At 41.5% G+C, this 18,013-nt stretch overlaps 1 protein-coding gene across 3 annotated transcripts in view; it reads right to left on the reverse strand.

Moving 5' to 3' along the window:
* carmil3 (capping protein regulator and myosin 1 linker 3) overlaps positions 1-18,013 on the reverse strand; it is a 98,684-nt gene that overhangs the window by 31,779 nt on the left and 48,892 nt on the right. For all 3 annotated transcript variants that reach the window (XM_055033052.1, XM_055033051.1, XM_055033050.1), the window contains exons 13-16: positions 14,531-14,640; positions 13,755-13,832; positions 7,428-7,504; positions 3,340-3,444 (exon numbers count right to left, since the gene is read on the reverse strand). In XM_055033052.1, coding sequence (XP_054889027.1) covers positions 3,340-3,444; positions 7,428-7,504; positions 13,755-13,832; positions 14,531-14,640 — 370 coding nt within the window. The remainder of the gene's footprint in view (positions 1-3,339; positions 3,445-7,427; positions 7,505-13,754; positions 13,833-14,530; positions 14,641-18,013) is intronic.

Consider the following 18,013-nt stretch of genomic DNA (forward strand, 5'->3'; position numbering starts at 1 on the left):
AGACTGCTGAGGGATTTATTCAAGATGAGAGTGATGGATTCAATTGAATTTAGTTGTTTAGTTGCTCGGAGAGCTAATTCAGACTCTTCTTTTTAAGGCTAATGGCATGCTGGAGTCTTTCTTTGTACTTGGTTTTTTTTTTGTTTGCTTGATAATTTTGATTTTCTTTCTCAAGACGGTATCACTTGTGAACTTATCGGATGAAATAACACTTCATTTCAAAAGTAGCTAGTGAAGTTGTACTTAAAAAAAGAGGAAGAGGTCATAAGATCATGTTCCTCATCTTGCGTTTTTTTTTGTTTTGTTTTTTTTACAAGACTCACAACAAAGCGCATCCAAGGAAACAGTTTTTAGGTTTGCTCCTTTGAATAAACAAGGGTCAGGTTTCTTTTTATTCATTTTGTGACAATTTCAGACATTTACTTTTAATCTAATAACTTTTTTAGGTGTTAGTAACATATTTAGTTATAATAAAAAACACATTGGGCAAATGAAACAGATCCTACTAAGATGGTCCTTTGGTCAGGTATTGGTGTGTTTTAGTAATGCAAATTCATACATTTCTTCCAGGTCTGTTTTTTGCAAGAGTTCAAACACCAATGATACCTTAACATGTATTGATATGCACAGTCCAAACCTTTCTCAGCATGACCATGGAAGCTAACAGGCTAACTCATTCCTTATTTTCATTTTTGGGATCGCAGCCGATCGAGACAAAAATCAGTGACACTCCCGGATTTGCCGCTTTGCGTAAAGTAGCAATGCGCTAACGTATCGCAGCTTGTCGAGCAGCCACATTCTTTCGAATATTATATGCTCTTTAAAAAACAAAATATCCACAAACAGACACATTTTCAGGCAAATAATTCACACTTACAAAATCACAAAGAGTTGAATCTGCAAATACTGAACCACAAAATCAAGTTCGCTGACATGTTACTTTCACAGACCAGAAATGAGACAATTCTCACTTTTGATGCGTTCAATGACGGGTGACAAAAAAAATAAAATAAAGCTGATTCGTCAGTCACCACCGGTCAGAACCGTTCGCGAGAAAATTGGCTGGTAACGACCACCGCCTGAGGGATTTGTGTGTTTCTTTTCAAACTACTTAACAAACTGCTCAGATATTTACTGTATGGGAACAAAAACTGCTTGTATCGCAATTTATTCTTTTGCCAACTAAGTAGATGCCTCTTGTTCAAACACATTCCAAATGAGAGGAGAGGAGATTCAATTACCAAGTGGCTGTCACAGGTGGTGAAACATTAGTCAGAGCGACACAGTCAGCAGAATGTTCCTAATACAGGCAGAGCAAGAAGACCAAACACAGTCAGTACATCATACGTGCATGATTAAAACAGAGGACATGGTCATATAACAAAAAGGGCTGTCCATCAGACATTATTTTTGTTATTTTTAACACTGAATCCTAATTATGAGTTCAGCTCAGGGTACAGTTACCCACATTAGATCCCATATCACACTAAACTCCACCTGCTGACTGAGGGGGCCCGATTGACTGCTGGGTCATTACGGCCGTGGGTTGAAGTGGAAATATGGTCATTAAAGTGGTGATGCCGTAGTCGTGTAAGTTCATTCGCACAAACTTAAGAGTTCTACTTCTAATCCCCATTATTTAATGACAAAATAAATGCATCTTTCTCATCTCTTCAACACTCAGAGTCTCATCAGCTGTTGAGCTTGTAGAAAAAGCAAGCTTAAAGGCGTTACGGCTCTCCATGCAGGGTGCCATGGATAATGGGATTCCCCAAATGTAAGTAGTCTGCTCGTTGTGGTTCAAACTAGTGTTGACCTGCTTATAGCTGGAGAGTGCACAGTGCTTTTGTTGAGCGGACTGTAAACTCTTTGAGAACAGATGGATGATGAGTGATGCTGATGCTAGTTAAGTGGTCAATTAAAGGGTTATTGCTAACTAAAGGGAGAAGTAAAACGGTCTGAAAAATGTTCGATCATGTACAGACTCGGTTTGATTGGGGACCAAAATGGCAACATTTGCTACATTTTCAGCCGGTGCAGTTTGCTTTCACACCGCACTGTACAAAAAGGATTTTAGGGGTCGTAGGGTTTCTCTGTCATCGTCAGCAAAACATCATGTGTCATCACTCCAGCTGGTGGAAAACTTGCTGGTTTGTTTTGATTGTATTTACCACCAAAACAAAGAAAGTGAACAATAGTGCACTGCAACTTAATGACTAATTTACCGAATGAGATGTTTCTAGTGACTTATAGAGAACCACTGGCTTACTCAAGGCTTACGGTACAAAACCACCCATTGAATCTTTGGAGAATTAAATACCTATTTTAATAGTTTAAACAACAGATACACCTTTAATAAGCATTTTTACACACAGTTAGCACCGTCTTAGCACTACCGCAGAAGCTAACGTCTTCAGGTTTCTTTATCGCCGCAATCATCAACCAATCATTGCCAAGCAAAAGAAATGCTAGTCCTGGATTGGCTGCTTTGCAAACTACAGCCAGTAGTGTATCAAGTAGCATTGTGCCAAGGCATTGCAGTTTCCCTAGCTGCAGTTTGTGTCAAATATTTTAGATATGCTCAATAAAGAAAAAAAGAAAAAAAAAAGCCAGTAGGTGGATTTTGCACAAATAATTTGGGATCAGGTTCCATAAAAACATCCACAAACAAGCGAGTCTGCGAATATGAAACCAATAAAAGGTGGGAGACCACTGCAATTATTAGGGAATAAGATACTCCTCTGGCTGTGGAAACCCAAACAGGTCATTTTATGGAAGCTGTCAGGTCTAGTTCAAGCACTTGTTGAGAACTGGAACAGTTTTAGTAGAAAATCCCCACTATTCTACTGCATGTTTCCACTCAGTCTTTATCTCCCCTGGGCTCAGGAACAATGCTCTGCAGACAAAGCTTCCTCTGTTTATATACTGAGGCTGACTAAAAGCGTAATTTACATTTGCAAGGTCTACCCATGTTTTATAGAAATCTAATTCTGTGGCTACTTTACTGCCCTCATCCTCACTTTAAACGTTAAGAGACCCTTACTGTCGATACTGCTTTATGGTCTTCATTAGAACAGACTCTGGCAGGGATTCTGATTCATGCATCACTTGAAAAGCGACAGACCTTTAAAATGTATTTACTTCTTTTTTTTTTTTTTTTTTTACAACTCACTTTGGCTGTAAAACCGGCTTTTAAACTGAACACATTCGTTCGAAATTCAATTAAAAACGATTTGGGAATGAATTAATTACAGCTGCTTTGCCCAGCCGGTAGACGTCACTTGGAACAGAGTCTGGCCGACGGACTTGTAAGCGAAGCCGCTTAAGAACGCGTCTCACCTCAGCGAATCCGGCGGGACCTTCACGGAGGCCAGGCTGACTTGGGTGAGGCTGAAGGCCGAGCTGAAGAACTGGCGGAAAGTCGGCAGAGAGTCTCTGCCTCTCCTGGGAGGGCACAACAGAGCAAAAAGAAAGACAGAGAAGTTTAAATAGAGAGAGACGGATCACCACCAGACAGACACGACAGTACATAAAAAGTGCTTAGGCGAGAACAAGAACAGATGGAAGACTGAACGAAGACAGAGAGAGAACGACATCAGGAAGAGGGGGAGAGAAAAAAAAAGAAAAGCTTATAAAAAGTGATGGAAAGCGTTCGGCAGATGAGCGGGGAGCTGACGGTAGGGATGTGCTGAAGCAAACAGATGCCGGCGGAGACATTTAGGTCAGAATTACTTCCAGGAGGTGCTATATAGCGCTGGGTCTTGGCATTTATTGCTGCCACCACCTTAAAAGGTAAGAATAACAAATCAGCCAACCATCTGCTTGGCAAATACAGTAAATTAGCCTGTCAACAGGGGACACAGACAGAAAGAGAGAAATCAAGAGATCAAGAGAGAGAGAGAGAGCTGGATCGGATGTGTTTAGCACTCGTCACGGCCACCGATCTGCCACTTCTGCTTCCCGCTGCACAGGTAATTCACCTCCCAGCGGTGGATGGGGAAAAAGGGTTTCTAGGGAATGCAAGGGTGAAGTGATGAGTGGCAGAGGAAAGATGGAGTTTGCTGGGGTTTTTTCAGGAAATGATCATCACCTGGTCATCTATTTTGTTCCTTCATAGAGCTGGTATTGTGAAAAGACGCCTTTTCTCCTGTCTGCTCTTCCTGAGTTCATCTGTTACGGCGAGGTTAATCAGAAAAAGCCGGCCTGCAGCTGCAGCCGTAACATCACCTGGACCTCGGATATGGATTGTCAAGCTGCCCTCTGCTCTCCTCTTTGATTGCTGAGCCAATTTAATAAAAAAAAATAATAATAAAAATATATTTTTTTCCACGTCTTCATGCGCTTGCCACAGCTGGTGCACGGATATGAGAGCGGTAATGTAACGTATTAGGGCTGAAATGACGAATCATTCTGCCTTCGCGGTCCCTGGCTCGGTTCAGAACATTTCATGCTCCGTGCCCAGCCCCACCCCCACCCATCCTGCCCTCGTGTATGTCGTGACCCAATGCTTTATGATGATTAGGAGTCAAAATTAGAGCAATCAGAGCTTGACTGATAGCTTGCCAACTTAGGCTTTAGGGATAATGAAAGATTACAAGCTTCAATGGATTTTGTTTTGGATTGTGTTTCCATTTTCACAACCTGTAGGTTCACACGCACGCACGCACACACACAACATATTACTAGGATGAAGGATTGTTATTTTCACTATAACTCTTCAGGAATCCTCCCATGCGACAGATAAAAATAAAAGCAGCTTGTGGTTATTGGAAAAAAAAAGTAGGATTAATTACGTTGCAATGTCTTGAATTGTTTAAACAAATTCAAAGACAAATCTGAAAGGTGCGGCGTGCATTTGCATTCGTTTTTTGAACATCGTTTCAAAAGCAGCTCTAACTGTGTCGAACTGGTTGAACGTACATTCATTCACCGCAGCCGCACTTATTCCAACTTAAACGAGCTCTCGTTGGTTTGAGGAGGTTTGTTTGAGGAGGTGTGGAGGGCAACTCTGGTGTGGTTCAAATGCACACGTGGATGGCAAAGGCAGCTCCAAGCGCAAGAAGAAGACTTTAGTGCAGGGCCTACTGGGTAAACACAACCAAAACAAACCCACTAGCGCTACTGGGAGAAACAGCTTCAGGCCTTTTGACAGAGACAAAAAGAAAAGTCCTGCAAGTTCTGAAACCTAACGCCGCTCTGATTTTGTTAAGATTTGTTGAAGGAGAAAGCAACACTTGGTGGCCGCGTTTTCATAAGCCATAAAATTGCGCAACTTGAAATCATAAGAGTAAATTTGCTTCATGGAAACATAATGATTTTGAGAAAAACATTTTTTCAAAAATCGCTTTTTTCAATAAGAAGTGGTATGACAAAAAAGCAAGAGGAAGTAGCAGGAGGAATTGGAGATTGTGCTTCTGCTTCTGGCGCCACCAGAGCTCTCACAGCAAGGCACAGTTCATAACAACTGCATGTCATCCAAATGTGTTGAAATTGCAATCACAGACTGCAATTTCCCCAACACGATGCATTTGATCCAAATATAAGGGCCTCCTCACTCCGCCTGAAAACGATGAGCGTTAGCGCCATGGTTGAAATATGAACATAATCTCATGTATGAGTTCATGTTTGTTGCTGATATCATTTTTGATGACTCATCATTCAAATGGGAGTCAGCAAAAACTCCCATTTGGGTGTTTGCTGACCCAAACGTGAACAAGTTCGTTCACGTTTAATTTTAATTTAATTTTCTGGTGGAAATTTCCCAATTGCAAAATTGTGTTTTTTACCGCCTTAGCAAAGGACAGACAAAGATTTGCACACATTTCGTAACGAAGACGCGGCTGTTGTCTTCTTCAGAGGTTTTCGTATCGTTTCTTCATCCGTTCTTGGTGCAGCGCCACCGCAGGTGATCTGTGTGATCTGTGTAAAAGTTATGCGTCAATTCTCACGCTGGGCAATTCTGCACGACTTTGTCTTTATTCTTGCCCCAATGATCCTGGTAAAACCCAGATAATGGTTTTAAAATGGCAAAACATGAAATCCTTTCAACCTGCAGAGATAAAAGCATGTTAACTTGGCGCGGAGATAAAGGTGAATGAACGGGGCGCGAGATAAAGATGGAGGAAATGGAGAGCAAATGAAGTTATGCAGGCTAAAAATGGAAAGGGTCAATAGAAGAAAGGAAGACGGAGCCATCGAGATAGCAGCGAGGGAAGAAACGGGGGAGCCGCATTACAGCCGCAGTTAGAGCGATAACCTCCCTCTCTTCTTCTTCTTCCTCTTTACCGGTTCATTTCTAACGATTAGCATACAGCTTGTCGAGTCTCTCCACAGATTCACAACGGCTTGTGTCGCCGGGGCAGATACTGTGTCGCCGTCTCTCTGGCGATACGCTCCCAGAGAGCTTTATCAGCAACTCTGAGCCACAAGTGTGTGTGTGTGGGGGGGGGGGAGGGTGTGTGTGTGTGTGTGTGTGTGTGTGTGTAACAGCATCTGCACGGACACCTTCATTGTCTCTCGAGGAGACACGTGTACGTGTGTGGTGGACAGGGGAGGTGATCCGGGTCCGGGTTTCGTATTTAGGAGAATCAGCAGCAGGGGCCGTTTCTTATCGGCCGCCTTCAGGCTCCCGGCTCCGTGCTGTCACGGCTACACCGGGGCCACCTTACCAGGAGCGTGGATTACATACAACGCGAGACGACAGGGGGGCGGGAGGGAGGTGATGGAGGAGAGATGGAGGGAGAGAAGTGCTAGGAAAGATGATGAGAGGTGGATGGCGGAGAGAGGAAAAAAAACCAAAAAGAGTGGTGAGGAGACATAAAAGAGATCCAGCAGATGCAAAGACAGAACAAACGCACAAAAAAAAAAATGCATTCATGGGAGCCTGGGGACTGCAACAATAATAATTCCCCATCTAAAATTAGTCTCATTTTTCAACTTCTCCCACTCTGTAATTCCGTAATGCAATATGCTGAGCAGGGAAGCTCCCGGGCCCCAAGGGGACGCGGTCTGTCGAGAGCCGGAACTGCTCCAGCCTTCCGGCAAAGGTAAACAGAGAGACATGCACACATTTAAAAGAAAAAAAAAGAATAAGGAGAAGAAGAAGAAAATTAAAGAAAAGAAAAAAAAAACTTGTGGGCATCCAAACGAGCTCTTGACAGATTGAAAACTAGTTGGCAAACAGAGACATGTGCATGGACGAAAAAAAAAAAAAAAAAACACCAACACATTCTGCAAACACATATGCGGCAAGAGAAGAACAACTCAGCGGAAGAGGAGAAAATACGCTAACGCTCAGCGTAGGTCCCAGACAAAACATCAACACAGCCGAGGAAACAAAAAAGATCTCTTAAAAGTCTCCTGAGTTATTTGTGTTTTTTTCCTCCTTTTTTGAAAAAGATGAAGAAAGAAAGATATGCGATGCCCACCTGTGAGAGAAGGAGTTCTTGGACAGATTCAGGTAGGAGAGGTCGGCGCAGCAGCCTCGCAGCAGGGCCCCGAATAGCTGCCAGGAGAGAGACAGATCAATACCAGAGGTCTGTTCACAACTGTTCGACGATCATGTTGCACAACAGTTATTTTAGCCGTGCGGGCTGAAGGACACCGAAAAGCAAAAGCATCACAGGTGAGACCGAAATCACCCGATTCACCTCTGACATGCGTTTCCACGTTTTCACATCAAATCGTAGAAAGTTTCCAAGCATCAGTATCTGCAAGGTAACGAAGCAACTTCCACATACATTAGAAATGACTGCCAGCATACACACTTTGACCACCGGATAATAAGAAAAACCACTTCTTATTAGTTCCATATTGGGTTGGTTTGAGAAAACCAATGGGGGATTCTGGATCAAGAATGCTTTGTTTCCACATGAGTAAGGGGCCAAAGCACTTCTTATAACGAATTACTGTTTGCTTTTCAACTCGCCTTTCAATTAACCTCCGGAGAACCTGCTGAACTTATCCTGTGACACTCGGAGGCAGACCAGGTCCACCGCCGTCAACGACTGGCCCCGAGGCACCAATGTACATAAAAAAAAACAAAAACAGAAACAAGCAACAACTGAAAGGAACAACCAGAGCTCTAATTAAACGAAGAGATTGAGCTATGGAGCAGTTCTCCTTCTTGTTTCATCACTGAGCTATGGCTCGCGTAGTTCTGCCTCACTTTAAGATGTTTGTAGAAATAAATAAGAGTAATCCTTCAGCTGGGTTTCAGAAACCAATTTAAAAAGTGTGAAAACAGTGTTGCATTAATTGTATTAATAATTGAAAAGAATTAAACTTTAGTATCATTTCCATGGAGAGGAAGCACGTAGACAAAAAAATATATCAAAAGATGTCTTCAAGCCTAAGTCTGCCAGGTGTTTGAATTAAATTATTAAATACTGTAAACATGAAGAAACATTAAAACTCAGTGGTTGTCATAAAGTTAATGAAGTGTAAACAGCACATTTCAACAATGCAGCCGATACGTCATCGTCTATTAACTTCACGCGGGTAAAGTCAAGAGACCATATTCGGCTCCTGGGCTGAATTTGGTCCAGGAGCCATAAAAGTTTAGTTTCCGGAAACAGATTAGCCTTAAAGCTGCAGCTCTGTGCACAAAAACGTTTTGCTGTTTTTGTTTTTTGATGCGTGGCATCTAAATCAAGGCTCTTCTCTAAATCTTTCAAACGGCATTGGGTCATTATTTACACAAGCGCTCAATTTGTGGGGGAACAAAGTGAAATGTCTTCGGCGTAGCACAATTTAGTGGCTTTCGTAATTCAAATTGTCCTGAAGTAGTAAAACAACTTCATGAACACAGAGGCGAAGGCTTTAAGCTTTACCTATGTTGGAGACTCTTACTTTGAAAGGAGGAGAAAGGAAAGTAAGCAGATCTTAACTTGTCAGATTTGGCAAACAAAGCAACATTAGGCTAGAGGACAACAAAGTTTATTAGCACAGCTGTAAGTTTTACCGGCGAAACTGATTCCACTAACGATAATATTCCTGACATTCTTCTTTATTTGCTGTTACGCAGTGATCTCACGGTCTCTGTGTGCTTTCAGCGTCACAGCTGTAAAAGTGTTAGACGAGTCCCTCGAACGCACCGAACGCATTGGAGACAAATAAAATCTTTCACAGTTTCAATGTGTCTCGCAGTACTGATGAGCCTCTTAATTTTGTTCCTGACTTCACACAGTCACAAATCACGCTGCACTTTTTACTACCTACGTATTTTAAATACCGTGTGTGAATTTGATTTGATTGTGTTGTCCGAGTTATGACGTTTGACACCATTTGCATTCCTTACGAACCTTTTTGGGGAGAAATAAAATCGTTTGATTTGGATTGAATCGAATTCTCAGTGTTTTCACTGCAAAAGCACAAAATCTTACCAAGTATTTCTGGTTGAGTTTCAATATACTAAATATATTGTATATATTGAATTAAGACAAAACCAAGTAATAGACAGCCTTTGAGCAGGACATTGGCGATTGTTTTAAGTCAATAATCCCTGTAATTATGAAAAATTACTGGTTCCATTGGCAGATTATTTTACTTCTAACATGTCAAACATATGTCGTTTAACATGAAATAAGAAGATAATAAGTGAAATAATCTGCCAATGGAACGAGAACTTTTTCATCAATATTAAGGAATCAATAACTTAAAACAATCTCCTACTTCCTTCTGAAAAGTTAGTTTTGCCGTATTTCAGCCGTACTGAGATATTTGCACTAGAGACTCGACCAAAAACACTTGGTAAGATACTGACTTTTTATTTTATCTCTCAACTGAATTGCTATTGCATCCTTACCACACCCCTCCTTCAAACCGACTCCCAAATCGAGCAGCCACTTAAATAGAAAGGCACACCGTTGGATCTATGACTATAACTTATTTTCGGCAATTATTTCTACACTCTGATCCGTCACTGGGTTAATGCCGCCCGGCTTCAGCGGCCAGCGTTCCCACCAATCTGTCAACGTGCGTACGGCGAGCGCTCCTCTGCCAGATATGACTGCACTAATTCTCGCCAGAGGGACCAAATGAGCAATAAGAGTTTAATCGTACAGCACTGAATCAAAGTTGAGGCCCATATCGGGAGGAGGATGGGGGGGGGGAATTAATTACCTACTGTTCTTCAACTTCTTATCGCACATATTCATCAAACGTACAGCTTTACATTAAATAGGAAAGAGACCCTTTAAATTAAGCATGCTGAGACACATTCGGTTCCTGTGCCTGCAGTGAATAATCAATGTATACCCATAATGCTATCGTCCATCTATCAGTGGGATATTAAATCAAGCGCTTTTTGGTCAGCTTTAGATGAAGAGCTTTAAATGAACTAAACAGGGAGCCAATTATTCTTAGAACAAAATGACCCGGATATGTTTGTTGGACTTGAGAGGACAACATTAAACGTTCAGAGAGAGAGAGAGAGAAAAAGAGAAGAAAAAAGAAAAAAAGGGAGCATCTCATCATTAGCGAGAGGTCACACTGTCAGACAGGTTCAGGTATTTCCTGACAAGGTGATCCATCACGCAGCATCACTAATCAGCCGCGGTCTGAAAACGCATGCAGATTCAAATCAGAAGCTTATGGGTAATTCAATTTAAGATGCTAACTCCCAAAAAATAATAAAAAGAAGAAAAAAATAGGAGTCTCCCAGGGACTTCTGAAGGATGAATGAAATGAAAACGGAGGACAAGACGCTTCTCTCCAGGATCGGAGAGAAGCGAGTTTGAGAAAATGTAAAAGAAAAAAAAAAAAAAAAACCCAGAATGAATTCAAAACAAAATCTGTGCCCCACATTAAAGGGAGATTGGTTTCTGAGGGCCGGCTATTTTCCTGAGAAACGGATTCCTGCTTGACAATTTCTTCTCTAATGGGGTGTTTAAAGTGTGAGGTGAGGCGCTCCAGGAAAAGCAAACAAACAAATCACAGAAAACCAGAAGAGCTGGAGCAGTTACACCCGTCGGGACGAGTTTTTTAAGTGAAACCAACAAAACAAATCCGTCAGAAAGAAAAGCCACGGTTTCAGTGTTTATGTGAGAAGTTAGTTATCCGTGTCACAGAACCTTTAAATATTTCCAATGACGCAACTGAGATCAAATTTACATGAGATGTTAGCAGCTACCAAATACTGCAAACATTAGCAAATCGAAGCAAATTGAATGGCGTCAGGAAAACGTATTGCACGCATTTGAAGAATTTCCATAAAGTATCCTGTACTTTATGGAGAGCCTCTCAATATTTGCTCGGTTGTCATTTTGAACCATTCTTCCTCACAAACCATCTGTAAATCTTGTAAATCTTGAAATGTTTTTTGGCCTTTCCCCTGGATTTTCAAGTCAGTTCTGCTTTGTTTCTCCCAAACCAGCCAGCAGTTTCCTCAGCTATGTGGTTGGGACTATTGTTTGCAAGTGGCTGGGGAACATACACTCATTTCAACATCCAGAAAGTTAAATTACGTGGCTGCAGACATTTCCATCGGTATTGTTTTGCAAAATTGGGGCATTTTTAATGAATAAGCAATCTCTTTACGGTCCTTAGTTAACATCAAGCTCACAGGTATTCATTTTCATTTCACAACATCAATGCTTTCGAAATGCTGACCGATTCCAGCTGGCTTCTGGGCTTTCGGTAACTTTTCACCGACGGCTGGTGAGACTTTCGTATCAGTGCTTCCATAAAACAAAAAAATGCTTCAACAATTCATTCCTGTTTTTGCCTGTGTGGATGTTCTTCAATAGCAGGTCGTCACATTTGCTGTAAGTGCAGACTTTTCTCTGATTTGTGTATTCACACACACCTTTTGAAGCGAAAAAGAATTTTCTACGCTCACGTTTGCAGCACCGTCCATATTAATTAGCACCTTTGGTCAGGATGTGTGAACGGGAGTCAAATCCATTTATCTTTCATCACGGCAGCATCCTTCTTGTCACTGAACGTTTTCGGTATTTAACAGTGAATTTTGGAGGTTTGTTTCCCCCCCGTCATTGTCCCTCTCTTTTTCCACGGGAAAAATCAATGAAGGATGCTCAGCTGGCCGCGCTTGAAACAGTTTCCAGCTTTTTTCTTAAGATAAAACTTCAAAAATAGAGTAAAACATAAAATATATAAGCGTTAGATGGTTGGCATTTTGCAAACAGAAAGGACTTTTGCAATCTGGTTTAGCTTCAGAGGAAGACAAAAAAGATGTGTTTTTCTTTGATGTAATTGTATATGGTTTGAATTGTATATGGAGTCAGCTTGGTTTGTTCATTTTTAGAATCATATAGCGTTCAGGAAAAGACTAAAGAAATATCTTTTCACGGTGTGCACAAACAAGAGGAGCTACGTTTAAAGCATTCAATTTCGAAGGCACTGCAGAAAGTCAAGCCAAAAGCATTAGAGCTGACAGCCATCAATCATGTGTCATTTTTTATTTATTATTTAGGTTTTTTTACAGTATTATTGGCCAAAAATATATCAAAGCATCGCGAACAAAGAAATAAATGAGGTCGGCTGCTGCATTAAAGACACAACAACATCAAAAAAATATTTGTTTTTCAAAACACTAAAATGAATAAATATATACCAGGTTTAAATTAAATACAGTGTAAAGTAAGCAACTTCAATATTTCATGGCATTTTAGGATAACCTGAGGAAATAGAAAATGTGTTTTTATTTTCAAATTATGACCTCCTTTTTTTTGTAAATGTTAAAGGCTGCTCAAAAGAAAACTACAGAAAACCTGAACACCAATAAATGGCTTTGCCGCCCTTGTTTTTATAATTAGTCTGAAATATGCGGTTTTAATTTTGTGTAAATATTTTAAGTCTACATAGCCAATAGTTTATACAACATCAACTCTTGATTTGTTTTTATGTTTATAACGTTACCAAGAAAAAAAGGGAAACGGTTTGGGATCGGTAATAAGAAAACAGGCGAACATGTCCTTTTATGTGGTGTATGTAAACTTCTGGTTTCAACTGTCCCTGCAGCCGACGCCGATATGAAAAACAACCAGCGGGGAAAAAAAACAAAACAAAAACAACATCCATCTTCATCATCCGACCTTAATCGAGCCGGCTGTGCTGTGTGCCGTCAGCATTAGCGCAGCACTCATAAAGCAGACGCGAGGAAAGGCTGAACAATAAACCCGACCTCTTAAGTAGAGAGTCAGACATCTCTTTTTTTTTTTATTCTCCCCCATGATGCCGAGGAAAATAAAGACGCCAGAACGTACCGGCTCCCGCTTCGAGCTGACATTTTGCCTTGAATGAAAACAGTGACACAATCCGAAAGGCCTTATCAGGCGGAGACATACGGAGGCAGACACATTCACAGACAGTTACTGAACTGTTCTCAGACAGAACGCACTCACACCCCGTCAGCTGTTAGCCAATCTGCTAATGGGGTGAGACGCTGCCGGCGCGCAGATTTGTAAGCTTAGACAGGAACAACAACTTTGTCACTTTGCCTTAGAGATATATAAATATAAATATAATAAAAACACTACGAGTTTTATAAAAGACCTCCGTATAATTCATGAGCGGATACAGATTTCTGAGGCGGTGCCTCCTTGGAGCTTTCACAGAACGGCTCTATAACAGAGTCAGCCAAGGATTTTGCATGACGGTGCTATTCGCATTCAGGACAGTAGCCCGCTCACTTTTCTTGGCCTGAATCCCGTACCGGGAGATGAAATCAGACAGCTCTGGGAGGACGGAGGCTGTAAAAAAAAAAAAAAAAGAGAGAGGAAGGAAGTACAAACCGAGTCCACGGTGCAGTCTGTCCCTGACAGGTCTAAATGGACCAGGCAGTTGGGCTGGGCCAGGAACAGGTACAGGTTCTGCAGAGAAGGAAAAATAAATGGCAATTAATACATTAAGGACTTTTAAAAGACATTTTTGTGAGACACTTCAGGTGTATTCATATTATACCCACAAACGTCAACATATTTTATTTGGATTCTATATAACAGCCACACAAAGTAGCACATTGTTTGAACATTTAGTGGCATGTTTTCAGCCCCCATATTTTTAGACCATAAAATGAAATCCAGTTCAATCGCCTGCCTTTAGAACTGACAACACCTGTGAGTCGAGTCCAATTTAGGGTGTTTTTACACCTGGTCGTCTGTTAGTCTCTGTTCGACTGGGTACCATTGAACCAAACCCTTTGAGAAACCTGTTGACCTCCTGGCCTGGGGTGGCGCTGCTCCAAGAACCACTGAATGAAACAATAAGAAAACCTCTGGAGACGACAAGAACAGAACTACCCTTTTTGCAAAATGTAAGCAAAAATGAATTTGCGTCAGATTTTTCTGTGGTTGTGGTTTTCGTTTGTCTTTGGTAAAAGACCTGCAATGATTCTCAGTGTCACCTGGCATCATAATTTAAGGTAAAAGTTTTTCAAATTTGTCAGACGTGCTTCTCGGTTAGTCTGAGATGCCAATACTAGCAGGTCTGATTCATCCAGTCGGTTTCTATGCAGCAACTCCAGAAAAACAGCAGACATGGTCCATGTGGCTTGGTGAGAGTCACCCACCGTGGCGTCCTCTCCAGACAGGACCCCGGGGTTCTTGCTGAGGTCCAGGTGCAGCAGAGAGTTGGAGTAGTCGTCACTTGAACACAGAGCCTGAGACAACGAAACAACACCTGGTGGAATAAAACAGAAATGAACGGATCCATCATTTAACAAGCCAAGGACCGATGAACACGTTCCCTTTCTTTTTAAGTGACAATTTCAACACTGAGCAATAAGTAACTGTAGATTAGAAAGGGTCAAAATGGATTAAAAGAGACAAAATGTGTGAAAACAAACAACAGAATTTTTCTTTTAAATAAGTTTTCATAAGGAAAGGAGCTGCAAAAAACATATTGTCTCCATAGTACTTTCAGAGTGTACCCTGAACCAAAACAGGTGACAGGTCTGCCGTACCTCTCGTTGCACAAAAAACACAATACAGTGAGGGAATCATATTGGGCCCTCAGCAGCCGGTGCAGGAAGCGCGCTTCGCCTGTTCTGTTGCTTCAAAGAGCATCTGCGCTAGAAGGCAGATATGGCACATGTTGCTCGAAAGCAGACGAGGCGCTAAGCTCCTCATGCCTTAATTTGTAGCGATTAAGAGGGAAATGGCAAAAGAGAGGACAGAGAGTCTAATCCCCCCCCACCATCCATCTACTCATCAGCTGCTGTGAGCTGGGGGGGGGACGTTGGAAAGCCATCAAGATGACCCGACTTTATCGCCAAAGTGTGTACGTACAGCGTCTTTCTACATCCTGTCCTGTTACAACCACTAATTTTATTGACAAAATGACATTTCATTGAAGAAATGCCATGTCTACATTTTTCTACAGCCAGTACTGTAAGATGTCAGGAGATGATGGGGAGATATATGGAGATGAAACCGGGGTAACCCTTAAAAAAATAAAATTGTTAGAGGCTGCAAAGGTCCTGGGCTGAAGGTACAACTTCCAGGCAGGACAATGATCCAAACAGAGCTACAGTGCTTAGATCCAAGGATGTTCATGTTAGAATGACCCAGTGAGAGTCCAACTAAAAATCTGACAGAGCGGTCTCCAGATGAGCCAAGCTGGTTTTACAAAACGCTGATCAAATACAGGACACGCCCTCTTCAAATTGTCTCTGGAAAAAAGAAAAACTTGCATGATTTTTGGCTCACAATTAATCACCACTTTCTGCTGTTCTAGCACGTAAAATCCCATTGAAATGCATTGAAGCTGATGGCCGTATTCTGACTGAGTGAAGAAACAATGAACTCGCAAGGCACCGACCGGTAGGTGTTAAAGAATCACATGGAAAGGTAAAGGAGGGGGGAAAGAGAGAGAAGCAGAGGGAGATCTATAAATATTCAGCAAAAAGTGGTCAGCCTCCCCAAAGTCACGCCAACAACTACGACTCAAGGTCAGACCAACTGCATCCTGCTGAATCACTGTCTAAACTCGCTGGCTTTAAAAAAAAAACACTCTCATTTATAACACGCTAACTTGGTGTCAGGGTCACTATCTGGAACACACGCGACACTTTTATCCCTAAATATTGCATTTAGCCTATCCTTATTTAATCTGCTGCGTGACGATGCACAGGAAAGCTGCGTCCGGGGCAAAAAGATGAAGAAAAACTGAGTGGGTGAATACATTTGCTTAACAGACACACTTGATCAGCTTCAACAAATGTGAGACAGAGTCATTGACTTTGTGTTGATATGAAAAATTGTGCGTTTGTGTGTGAGCACTATGTCGAGCGCCGCAGAGAGGCCCTTTTTTTTTTTTTTTTTTTCCAATCAGCATGGGAAGAGCTGCAAGGCTATTTTCAAACAATCTGTCATCCATTGTTTTACAAAGAACAAGAAAATACTCAGGTGGGGAATATTTAGGACAGTCAATGTTCACAGAAAAAAGGACAAGGTTTACTTTCAAAGACATGAAAGACAAATGCTCTGAGTATCAGCAAAAAAAAAGGTGTAATTTTGCATGAGGTGCCGTTTCTTGTCCCTTAACAGAACATACATGACTCATATTTGCAAAATCACGCCTGAACAAGACAAGGCTTTTTAAGCAATGTCCTTTAGACAGAAGAGAGCCAAACATACCGATGCGCGTCAATAGCTGGAGAAAGGATGATGTCGACTTGTTTTTGGTTCAGTTGAGTGAGCCAATGAAATGAGTAGTTTACTCTTAATTATGTCAGCCAATCAGATGTCAGCAACTCAGAGCATTTAGGCCTGGTGTAAATAACCTGTTTGGTGTCAGGGTCACTATCTGGGGATGATCCCTAAACATTTGGGGATCATCCCTAAACATCCCCAAATTTTGGGGGATTTCAACTTCTATTGTAGGATAGTTGTTGATATTTTGTCAGTTTTGGTACTGACTGCTAAGCTTGTCCTTTTCTTACCACAGTCTACTTTCCTGCAGGATATTGGATTGCCTGTTTCTTGACCAATGGCTACCCATCATTAGCCTCCACAGTTACAAGGGGCAATTCTTGTCATGGGTGTCCAGCCAATCAGTTAGCAGTGTGTCAATGTAGGCCAACATGTCTTCCCAATGTTTCTGTCACCTAGTTGAATCTATGGCACAAATGAGGTGGCAAGTCTTTATGGTCAAACATAAAGCTATCAATTGGATTGCACTTAATTTGACTCATGCAATAAGACAGCTGTCTTGAACCACAGCAAATCTACAACAACTTCACTCTATAAAAGAATAAAGAGAGAGAGAGAAAGAAGGGCTGAAATGTGAGACAGCTGTCCAGGTTAGTTCCTGCTCTCTACTGAGACGTTGCTGTGGGATTTAACAGAAATGTTCAATAGTGAATGTAAGAGCCAAATGACCTAAATGAGCATTATTTGTGGCACAGCTGTGACACTTAATGGTGGGTGTGTCATAAGTGGGCGTGACTGTCACTTAGTATGAATGAGAGCCGTACTGACGCGCTGGTCACTATGTAGAAGGAAACGGGTGCACCGGGTGGAGAGTCATAATTTCTGTTGACCGTGTTAAATATTGTTTATTGTTAGTATCATTATGATTTAGCCTGGTCAGCATGTGTCAGTTCTTAAGTATTTAAGCTGATATATAAAATAAATTGATGTTAACAACAACACAAAGGAGCCGCTGGAAGTTATTGGAACACGCGTCATGACAGCATCAAACCTACCCAGTTAACCCTGTGCGACCTTCTATATTATTGTTAGTTTCTACCGCACAATTATCATCAACAGAAATGACAATTGAATGAGCGGCTTAAAGAAAGAAAGTTTGGATTCTTCGCTTCTGCTTGGAACAGTTTGGAACGGTAATGGCGCATGAAGCGCAGATCAGCGTCATCAATTAACTGAATGAGATTCCTTCATTGCAGCGCAATCAAGTCCGCTGGAACTGAGGTATGGACACATACACACACTGAGTATCGTTGTCTGAAGAAGAATTGTTAAAGACAAACAACAAGAAATGGAGTCAACTGGATCTAAAACAAGTTCAGTTGTCAGCGGTAAAGATGAAA

This window comes from Poeciliopsis prolifica, unplaced genomic scaffold, assembly GCF_027474105.1.
Source record: "Poeciliopsis prolifica strain line A6 unplaced genomic scaffold, Auburn_PproV2 SCAFFOLD008, whole genome shotgun sequence".
Taxonomy (NCBI): domain Eukaryota; kingdom Metazoa; phylum Chordata; class Actinopteri; order Cyprinodontiformes; family Poeciliidae; genus Poeciliopsis; species Poeciliopsis prolifica.